The sequence below is a fragment of the Oncorhynchus clarkii genome, chromosome 12, assembly GCF_045791955.1.
Source record: "Oncorhynchus clarkii lewisi isolate Uvic-CL-2024 chromosome 12, UVic_Ocla_1.0, whole genome shotgun sequence".
Taxonomy (NCBI): domain Eukaryota; kingdom Metazoa; phylum Chordata; class Actinopteri; order Salmoniformes; family Salmonidae; genus Oncorhynchus; species Oncorhynchus clarkii.
The window spans coordinates 45,655,245-45,666,946 of record NC_092158.1 but is presented as its reverse complement, the minus strand read 5'-3'; the positions used below and the strand labels follow the sequence as shown (position 1 = coordinate 45,666,946).

At 42.4% G+C, this 11,702-nt stretch overlaps 1 protein-coding gene across 1 annotated transcript; it reads left to right on the top strand.

Annotated features, from left to right (window-relative positions):
- The first annotated feature begins 5,493 nt into the window (after positions 1-5,493).
- On the top strand, positions 5,494-10,428 carry LOC139423258 (pleckstrin homology domain-containing family B member 1-like). The gene is made up of 6 exons (XM_071175069.1): positions 5,494-5,682; positions 6,525-6,677; positions 6,988-7,090; positions 7,377-7,416; positions 7,583-7,664; positions 8,014-10,428. The coding sequence occupies exons 1-6, from the start codon at positions 5,646-5,648 to the stop codon at positions 8,145-8,147; spliced, it is 549 nt and encodes a 182-aa protein (XP_071031170.1). The 5' UTR covers positions 5,494-5,645; the 3' UTR covers positions 8,148-10,428.
- Positions 10,429-11,702: the final 1,274 nt, after the last annotated feature.

The window sequence follows — 11,702 nt, the reverse complement described above, 5'->3', positions numbered from 1 at the left end:
ATGACGGCCTAGGAACAGTGGGTTAACTGCCTGTTCAGGGGCAGAACGACAGATTTGTACCTTGTCAGCTTGAGGGGGTTGAACTTGCAACCGTCCAGTTACTAGTCCAACGCTCTAACCACTAGGCTACCCTGCCGCCCCATGCATGCATGAGAGAATCAGCTGTTCCGAACGACTGTGTGATCACGCTCTCCATAGCCAATGTGAGTAAGACCTTTAAACAGGTCAACATTCAAAAAGCCTCAGGGCCAGACGGATTACCAGGACGTGTACTCCGAGCATGCGCTGACCAATTGGCAAGTGTCTTCACTGACATTTTCAAACTGTTCCTGACTGAGTCTATAATGGCAACATGTTTCAAGCAGACCACCATAGTCCCTGTGCCCAAGAACACTAAGGTAACCTGCCTAAATGACAACCGACCCATAGCACTCATGTCTGTAGCCATTAAGTGCTTTGAAAGGCTGGTCATGGCTCACATCAACACCATTATCCCGGAAACCCTAGACCCACTCCAAATTGCATACCGCACCAACAGATCCACAGATGATGCGATCTCTAATGCACTCCACACTGCCCTTTCCCACCTGGACAAAATTAATACCATCGTGAAAATGCTATTCATTGACTACAGCTCAGCATTCAACACCATATTGCCCTCAAAGTTAATCACTAAGCTAAGGACCCTGGGACTAAACACCTACTTCTGCATCTGGATTTCCTGACGGGCCGTCCCCAGGTGGTAATAGTAGGTAACAACACATCTGCCACACTGATCCTCAACACGGGGGCCCCTCAGGTGTGCGTGCTCAGTCCCCTCCTGTACTCCCTGTTCACCCATGACTGCAGGCCAGGCACGACTACAACATCATCATTAAGTTTGCAGACGACACAACAGTGGTAGGCCTGATCACTGACAACGATGAGATAGCCTATAGGGAGGAGGTCAGAGGCCTGGCCGTGTGGTGCCAGGTTAACAACCTCTCCCTCAAAGTGATCAAGACAAATTAGATGATTGTGGACTACAGGAAAAAGAGGACCGAGCACGCCCCCATTCTCATCGACGGGGCTGTAGTGGAGCAGGTTGAGAGCTTCAAGTTCCTTGGTGCCCACATCACCAACAAACTATCATGATCCAAACACACCAAGACAGTCATGAAGAAGGCCTGACAAAGCCTATTCCCCCTCAGGAGACTGAAAAGATTTGGCATTGATCCTCAGATCCTCAAAAGGTTCTACAGCTGCACCATCGAAAGCATCTTGACTGGTTGCATCACTGCCGGTATGGCAACTGCTCAGCTTCCAACCGCAAGGCATTACAGAGGGTAGTGCATACGGCCCAGTACATCACTGGGGCCAAGCTGCCTGCCATCCAGGACCTCTATACTAGGCGGGTCAGAGGAAGGCCCTAAAAATTGTCAAAGACTCCAGCCACCCTAGACATACAGTTGAAGTCGGAAATGTACATACACTTACGTTGGAGTCATTAAAACGCGTTTTCCACCACTCCACAAATGTCTTGTTAACAAACTATAGTTTTGGCAAGTCGGTTAGGACACCTACTTTGTGCATGACACAAGTAATTTTTCCTACAATTGTTTACAGACAGATTATTTCACTTATAATTCACCGTATCACAATTCCAGTGAGTCAGAAGTTTACATACACTAAGTTGACTGTGCCTTTAAACAGCTTGGACAATTCCAGAAAAGGATGTTATGGCTTTAGAAGCTTCTGATAGGCTCATTGACATCATTTGAGTCAATTGGAGGTGTACCTGTCTAGTTCATCCTTGGGGGCAATTTCCAAATGCTTGAAGGTACCACGTTCATTTGTACAAACAATGGTACGCAAGTATAAACACCATGGGACCACGCAGCCGGTATACCGCTTAGGAAGGATACACGTTATATTTTCTAGAGATGAATGTACTTTGGTGCGAAAAGTGCAAATCAATCCCAGAACAACAGCAAAGGACCTTATGAAGATGCTGGAGGAAATGGGTAGAAAAGTGTCTATATCCACAGTAAAAGTCCTATATCAACACAACGTGAAAGGCCGCTCAGCAAGGAAGAAGCCACTGCTCCAAAACCGTAATAAAAAAGCCAGACTACGGTTTACAACTGCACATGGGGACACATATCGTACTTTTTGGAGAAATGTCCTCTGGTCTGATGAAATAAAAATAGAACTGTTTGGCCATAATGACCATTGTTATGTTTGGAGGAAAAAGGGGGATGCTCGCAAGCCGAAGAACACCATCCCAACCGTGAAGCACGGGGGTGGCAGCATCATGTTGTGGGGGTGCTTTGCTGCAGGAGGAGCTGGTGCACTTCAAGTTAAAGCTTGGTCGCAAATGCGTCTTCCAAAAATTACCCCAATCATACTTCCAAAGTTGTGGCAAAATGGCTTAAGGACAACAATGTCAAGGTATTGGAGTGGCCATCACAAAGCCCTGACCTCAATCCCATAGAAAATTTGTGAGCAGAACTGAAAAAGGGTCTGCAAGCAAGGAGGCCTAGAAACCTGACTCAGTTACACGCTACTATTTTTCGGACATTTCACATTCTTAATTCAAAGTGGTGATCCTAACTGACCTAAGGCAGGGAATTTTTACTAGGATTACAAGACTGAGTTGAAATGTATTTGGCTAAGGTGTATGTAAACCTCCGACTTCAACTGTAGACTGTTCTCTCTGCGACCATACGGCAAGCAGTACCGGAGCATCAAGTCTAGGACCAAAAGGCTTCTTAACAGCTTCTACCCCTTAGCCATAAGACTCCTGAACAACCCCCCTGCTCCATCTTTTACGCTGCTGCTACTCTCTGATTATTATCTATGCATAGTCACTTTAGTTCTACCTCATGTACATATTACCCTAATTACCTCGACTAAACTGTGCCTTCGCACATTGACTCTGTACTGGTAACCCCTGTATATAGTCTCCACATTGACTCTGTACTGGTAACCCCTGTATATAGCCTCCACATTGACTCTGTACTGGTAACCCCTGTATATAGCCTCCACATTGACTCTGTACTGGTAACCCCTGTATATAGCCTCCACATTGACTCTGTACTGGTAACCCCTGTATATAGTCTCCACATTGACTCTGTACTGGTAACCCCTGTATATAGCCTCCACATTGACTCTGTACTGGTAACCCCTGTATATAGCCTCCACATTGACTCTGTACTGGAAACCCCTGTATATAGCCTCCACATTGACTCTGTACTGGTAACCCCTGTATATAGCCTCCACATTGACTCTGTACTGGTAACCCCTGTATATAGCCTCCACATTGACTCTGTACTGGTAACCCCTGTATATAGCCTCCACATTGACTCTGTACTGGTAACCCCTGTATATAGCCTCCACATTGACTCTGTACTGGTAACCCCTGTATATAGCCTCCACATTGACTCTGTACTGGTAACCCCTGTGTATAGCCTCCACATTGACTCTGTACTGGTAACCCCTGTGTATAGCCTCCACATTGACTCTGTACTGGTAACCCCTGTGTATAGCCTCCACATTGACTCTGTACTGGTAACCCCTGTATATAGCCTCCACATTGACTCTGTACTGGTAACCCCTGTGTATAGCCTCCACATTGACTCTGTACTGGTAACCCCTGTATATAGCCTCCACATTGACTCTGTACTGGTAACCCCTGTATATAGCCTCCACATTGACTCTGTACTGGTAACCCCTGTATATAGCCTCCACATTGACTCTGTACTGGTAACCCCTGTATATAGCCTCCACATTGACTCTGTACTGGTAACCCCTGTATATAGCCTCCACATTGACTCTGTACTGGTAACCCCTGTATATAGCCTCCACATTGACTCTGTACTGGTAACCCCTGTATATAGCCTCCACATTGACTCTGTACTGGTAACCCCTGTATATAGCCTCCACATTGACTCTGTACTGGTAACCCCTGTATATAGCCTCCACATTGACTCTGTACTGGTAACCCCTGTATATAGCCTCCACATTGACTCTGTACTGGTAACCCCTGTGTATAGCCTCCACATTGACTCTGTACTGGTAACCCCTGTGTATAGCCTCCACATTGACTCTGTACTGGTAACCCCTGTATATAGCCTCCACATTGACTCTGTACTGGTAACCCCTGTATATAGCCTCGCTACTGTTATTTTACTGCTGCTCTTTTATTTTTATTTCTTACTTATCTACTTTCTACCTAACACGTTTTTCTTAAAATTGCATTGTTGGTTAAAGGGCTTGTAAGAAAGCATTTCACTGTAAGGTGAAATACCTGTTGTATTTGGCACATTTTTGGCACAATTTTTTTTGATATGTGCTTGTTTTTGCTGTTCTCCAAATAGCATTTTAGAGTTTTTAAATAGTGTAGGAATGTAATAAATGAGCTTCAACATCCAGAAAATTCCTTGCAGCACATGAGCTTCAACTTCCCAAAATTCCCAGTTCCACCATGGCAGGGATGGACTATGTTATAGAGGCATTCATTGTGTACTATTACAGTATGATTAGTAATAATGCATCAATAAATACCTAATGTATGTATACTTCTATAAATACAGTTACTGATATTGTTTCGTACTTCTATAAATACAGTTATTGATATTGTTTTGCAATTTCTTATTGGCTATATCCAGATCATTCTAACCATCTCAAACTCAAACCCTCTATATAACGCACTGACCTGAGGCAGTGTCCATGATACAGGCAACAGAAATGAGGTCATCATTATACCTCCATGGGATTGGCTCACTTGGACAGAATAGACAGTCTTCTAGTAAGGTTTAAAATAGAGCCAAGGTGATTCCCTACTGAATCAATCTGATACGCCTTAGCATTTCCACTGGGTTCACGTCATATAATTGGCATCATGACTTCTTTCTCAGCAGACCCACATTTCTGCTTGTGAAAATACTTGGACAGCTTTCATAATGATATTACAACAGTGACTCAAGAATACTCGGGTCACAAGTGCATCTGAGCTAAAACAGGAAGCAGAAATGGACTGGCCATAGGGCAGTTTGAGAAAATGCCAGATGGGCTGGTTAAACTTTAGCCCAGTGGTCTGGTCCAAAAAAAAATGTATGCAGAAGGACCACTATTTGGCTAATAATGGGGGTTTAAGGAAAAAAGGTTCTCACTCAAACTGTAACAGTTATCTAATTCATGCAGGGATTAAGGTGTGTTAGTGTGGTATGCCTTTTTCACTACACACTATCAACATATGCAGTAGTCCAATAACCCTAGTTCCTAAAGGCAGATGAGATGATACATAAAATATAAATAGAGGCAAAGCAGAGTAAATAGAGGAGGAAGAAGAGGAGGTGGAGGAGACAGGAAGTGAGAACATTCCAGTCCGAGAGGGAAGAGGTAGATGAGTCAGGAGAAAAGGTGTGGCCAATCCAGGCCCACTAATCCCAAATTATCTAGTTTAGCCCCCGTCTCCGCCCCTCGCTCTCAGATTAGACGTGTGGGCCAGAATCAAAATAAAGGCACCGTATGTCCCTCTGTCTCTCTGCAGACAGCTCCTCAACCAAGAACAAACTCTCAACATACACAGGACAAACACTCCTGTCACAAACATATTATTTGGGGTGAGGAATTGTGTTGTGGACAGCTCACTGACCGTACCCATGGCTCTACTGAAGTCAGGCTGGCTCTGGAGACAGAGTGAGTACTGTAGCTTCAATGTCTCTCGAATAATGTCATGTTGTAGTCTAACCTAGTGTCTACATGTTTTGGTCTTGGATACAGCCTTAGCCTTTACAGGTACTATCTTTACCAAGTATAGACCTCAACGGCTCAACAAAGCATAAGAAGTTGTGTGGGGCACTAGTATAAGAGTGATATCAGCACTATATAGTACACTTTGAAAGACAGGTTAAGTGGCGTGTGAGGTCTGTAGAAATCTTTTCTCCCATTCGCAGTCCATGCCACTCACTCCAAAAACTGTTCTCCCATGTTCTTAAGACTGTTGATGCCATCAAGATCGATTGATTTGGACTTTTAAATAAGATCAGAATCATTCTAGAAGGTGAATGTTACGATGGTTATGAAATTCCAATCCTCACTCTACTTGTGCAGCCTGGCCATAATCTAATGAGCGTTAGCGAATCAGTGACTCACACAGACAGGCCACAAGCCAACCACAACCGCCGGAGAAAAACAACAACGGATTTAGAGCTTCAACCATATAAATACAAAACACTTAAAATGGCTGTAGGTCTACCCACTGTGCTGAATTGAGACAGAATCTGGCTGACGGTGCATTTCAGTTAATGTGAATAAATGAAATAGCTGGAGCATTTCAGTATGTGGATAAATTAAGTAGAGCATTTCAGTTAATGTGGATAAACTAAATACAAGTATACACAGTTGTCAAATTCGACCTGACCGATTGAAAACTAGACATCATAAACTAACCCCAAATCTACTCTACTCCACTTCACACTCCATCTACCCCTCCCTCTCTCCTTTCCTCCCTCCCTCTCTTCCTTACTTACTTCCTTCAGCCTCTATCCTAAAACACTGGAAGCTGAATTGGTGTGACCTGTGGATCGATGGAACCCTGGCCTTCTACAAGACGGACAGTAGGCGAGAATTTGAGCACCGAGTGGGCCTCAAGACCAGCTGTGTGAGCGTCAAGTCTGGCCTGGAGTGTGCAGGTGAGGAGGGAGTGTAATGGAAAGATTGGGGTGTTCAACAGACAATGGATGCTTCCGAAATGGCAAACTATTCCCTGGGCTTATAGTGCACTACTTTTGACCAGAGTTTCTTGAGACATGCTGTCCAAATATCTTTATTGACCTACAAAAGATTTGTGCCTTTGCTGTGGACCCAAATAAAGCATTGAAATGTACGGTGTCCATATTAGACTGACACAACACCAGTTTATACTGAGGCTGTCCTAATATGGACACCCTAATAATGTGTGTGTAAGTGTGTGTAACCCTATCTGTCTCTGTTGTTGTGCAGGTCTCTCTCCCCCAGAGAACCACCCCAGGGAAAACCTGGTGGTGGTGCAGCTTAGAGACAGTACCACAGTGATCCTGTGTGCCAACAGTGAGGACGAGGCACTGTGAGTCTGTATTCTTTCTCTTTCCCTCACGCACACGCACGCACGCACGCACACACACACACACACACACACACACACACACACACACACACACACACACACACACACACACACACACACACACACACACACACACACACACACACACACACACACACACACACACACACACACACACACACACACACACTCCCTTGGTTTTACAGTACACATTCTTTATTTCTCTCTCACTCTCTCTCTAATTCTCCCTTCCTTTCTTTCTCATTTTCTCATTCTGTTTTGGCAGAGCGTGGAAATTGACAATTCTAGAGGTGAGACGAAACCCAGTAAGTAACCCAGTATATTTCTACAACGTGCACCACTGAGTACTGTATCAATATATCCCATATCCATATACCCATAGCATACAGTATATGATCAATGTTTATTGGGATGCTCAGAGGACAGTCTTGTTTTATCCCTAGCCTTATCTTATCTTCTCATCCTTTTCAGTTTGTGTATGACCCGTATAACGACTCCTACCCGTCCGTCCCAATGGACGGCCACAACACCATCTACCTGGCTCCTGGATCAGGTAAAGACAACACACTTGAGCTCTGGGTCATATTCATTACTGCACACCGTAGCAAAACTTTTTGCAATAAAAAACAAAACATTGCTTATCACAAGTTCAGGTAGTCCCTCCCTGTTTCAGTCCGTTTTCTTCCGTTTGGTGCCTAGTGAATACGACTGATGTCAGCAAGTAAACAGTGTGAATCTAGCAATCCTTTCCAAGACTCCCTGAAATCAGTTGTTGAGAAAACTATCCTGGTTATATCAAATCCGGAAATTCTGATAAAACACACTCATATATTCACCTATGCTCCTGTATACAGTAGTACACCATATATTAAGCATCCTGTCTCACCCTCCATCTCTCTCAGGTACCCACCACATACTGATCCAGAGAGACCCATATGATGGCATAGGAGAACAGGTGGCACTGGGGCTACTGGCGGGCATGGCGGCAGGCGCTGCTATGCGCTCCTTTCTCTGGATGCCCTTCTTTTTCTGCTGATATAGGAGGAAGCAGGGAGGCACGGCTGGGAAATTCCCAGGCTCATATATGTAGGAGTGCTGCTGTAGGCATCACTCCTAAAAGTCTTATTTTCTTGCCATCCTTGAGTAAAAGTAATGATACCTTAATAGAAAAGGACTCAAGTAAAAGCGAAAGTCACCCAGGAAAATACTACTTGAGAAAAAGTCTAAAAGTATTTGGTTTTAAATATACTTAAGTATCAAAAGTAAAAGTAAAAGTATAAATTATTTCAAATTCCTTATATTAAGCAAACCAGACTGCACAATAAAAAATAAAAAAAACTTTTATGGATAGCCAGGGGCACACTCCAAAAAATAAATAGTAAAGTACAGGTACTCCAAAACACTACTTAAGTAATACTTTAAAGTATTTTTACTTAAGTACTTTAGACCACTGCCGTTGCAGAATATGGGTGCACGTGTTTGTGTGTGTGTGTATCATCATTTGTTGTACATTTGTCCTTAATGACATAGGCTAAATTCACACAGCATATTTAGTATGAATGTACAGTACCCGTCAAAAGTTTGGACACACCTACTCATTCCAGGTTTTTACTTTATTTTTACTATTTTCTACGTTGTGGAATAATAGTGAAGACATCAAAACTATGAAATAACACATATGGAATCATGTAGTAATCAAAAAAGTGTTAAACAAATCAAAATATATTTTATATTTGAGATTCTTCAAATTAGCTACCCTTTGCCTTGATGACAGCATTGCACACTCTTGTCATTTTCTCAACCAGCTTCATGAGGTAGTCACCTGGAATGCATTTCAATTAACAAGTATGCCTTGTTAAAAGTTCATTTGTGGAATTTATTTCCTTCTTAATGCGTTTGAACCAATCAGTTGTGTTGTAACAAGGTATGGGTGGTATCCAGAAGGAAGCCCTATTTGGTAAAAGACCAAGTCCATATTATGGCAAGAACAGCTCAAATAAGCAAGGAGAAACGACAGTCCATCATTCCTTTTAAGACATGGTCAGTCAATGACGAAAAGTTTCTTCAAGTTTCTTCAAGTGCAATCGCAAAAACCATCAAGCGCTATGTTGAAACTGGCTCTCTCATGAGGACCGCAACAGGAAAGGAAGACCCAGAGTGTCACGCCCTGACCTTAGAGATCCTTTATTCTCTATTTTGGTTAGTTCGAGGTGTGACTAGGGTGGGCTTTCTAGTTTCTTTATTTCTAGGTTGGCTTGGTATGGTTCCCAATCAGAGGCAGCTGTCTATCGTTGTCTCTGATTGGGGATCATATTTAGGCAGCTTTTTCCCACTTGTTTGTGTATAGTTGCCTTGAGCACTGCATAGTGTCACGTTCTTTTTGTTCTTTATTGTTTTTTTGCCGGTTCACGTAATAAAGATGATGAACCCAAACCACGCTGCATTTTGATCCGATTCTTACAACAACGTTCGTGACACAGAGTTACCTCTGCTGCAGAGGATACGTTCATTAGAGTTAACTGCACCTCAGATTGCAGCCCAAATAAATGCTTCACCGAGTTCAACTAACAGACACATCTCAACATCAACTGTTCAGAGGAGACTGCGAGAATCAGGCCTTCATGGTCGAATTGCTTAGAAGAAACCACTACTAAAGGACACCAATAAGAAGAAGAGACTTGCTTGGGCCAAGAAATAATGTCAATGGACATTAGACCGGTGGAAATCTGTCCTTTAGTCTGAATCCAAATTTGAGATTTTGGTTACAACCGCCGTGTCTTTATGAGACACAGAGTAGGTGAACGGATGATCTCTGCATGTGTGGTTCCCATCGTGAAGCACGGAGGAGTAGGTGTGATGGTGTCGGTGTGCTTGCTGGTGACACTGTGATTTATTTAGAATTCAAGGCACACATAACCAGCATGGCTACCAAAGCATTCTGCAGTGATACGCCATCCCGTCTGGTTTGTGCTTAGTGGGACTAACATTTGTTTTTCAACAGGACAATGACCCAAACCAGGCTATGTAAGGGCTATTTGACCAAGAAGGAGAGTGATGGATTGCTGCATCAGATGACCTGGCCTCCACAATCACCTGACCTCAACCCAATTGAGATGGTTTGGGATGACTTGGACCGCAGAGCGAAGAGAAAGCAGCCAACAAGTGCTCAGCATATGTGGGAACTCCTTCAAGACTGTTGGAAAAGCATTCCTCATGAAGCTGGTTGAGAGAATGCCAAGAGTGTGCAAACGTGTCATCAAGGCAAAGGGTGGCTACTTTGAATAATCAAAAATATTCCAAATATTTTGATTTATTAACATTTTTTTGGTTACTACTGTACATGATTCCATGTGTGCTATTTCATAGTTGTGATGTCTTCACTATTATTCCACAATGTAGAAAATAGTAAAAAATAAGGAAAACCCTTGAATGAGTAGGTGTGTCCAAACTTTTGACTGGTACTCTATATGAAACGTATACGTTATGCAACATATATGAAAAACATAAATGACCCGACCTGCATATTCAGCTGCTTGAGGTTTATGGCACCCCACAGAACCCTTGACTGCAATACTTTTTTTTACTTGAAACATTGAGGTGCAAACGCTGATTACATTTATTAACCTTAGATCCTTTACTTTATTTCAGGTACAGTTTTCCATTCACTATGTTTGAGTGCAATGCTGTTGTTACTTTCAAATTGAATAAAATAGTTTTAAAACCATGGCTATGAAAATGAATATAAGATGACAGAATACTTACTTGCATAATCGTAATTCCTATGTGGAATGTAAGGCTTTCATGAGAGTGCATCACTGTTGCCTGTATTCAGCCTGTCTGGTGATGGTGTTCCACAGTCCTTCATCTTCTTGGCTTTTCCTCCGTGTCTCTTTAGGGTAGCAGCTGTTTCTTTAATGATATAAAGCATAGAGAAATATGTATCAAATACACTCCCCTACTTATATATTTGGACAGTGAAGTTCATTTAATTTGTCTCTATACTCCAGCATTTTGGATTTCAGATCAAATGTTTTATATGAGGCACAGAATGTACAGAATGTCACCTTTTATTTGAGGGTATTTTCATATATATCTGTTTTATAGTTTAGAAATGAATGCACTTTATGTATCGCGTCCCCCCGCATTTGAAGGTGTCATAAGTATTTGAACAAAGTGCATTAAATGTAGTCCAAAGTTTAGTATTTGGTCACATATTCCTAGCATGCAATGACTAAATCAAGCTTGTGACTCTACAAACTTGTTGGAAGCATTTGCATTTGGTTTTGGTTGTTTCGGATTATGTTGTGCCCAATAGAAATGTATAGTAAATAATGCATTGGGTGATTTTGTAGTCAATTTTATTGTAAATAAGAATAGAATATGTTTCTGAACACTTCTGCATTAATGTGAATGCTACAATGATTACAAATAATCATTAATTACTAATGATCAGTGAGAAAGTTACAGACTCAACAAAGATCATGCTCCCATCATTGCGTGATAGGAATATGGGGCCAAATACTAAACGTTTAACCAAATGTAATATACTATAAGTGAATTTCTCCATATACTTACAGTATGACAACTTCAA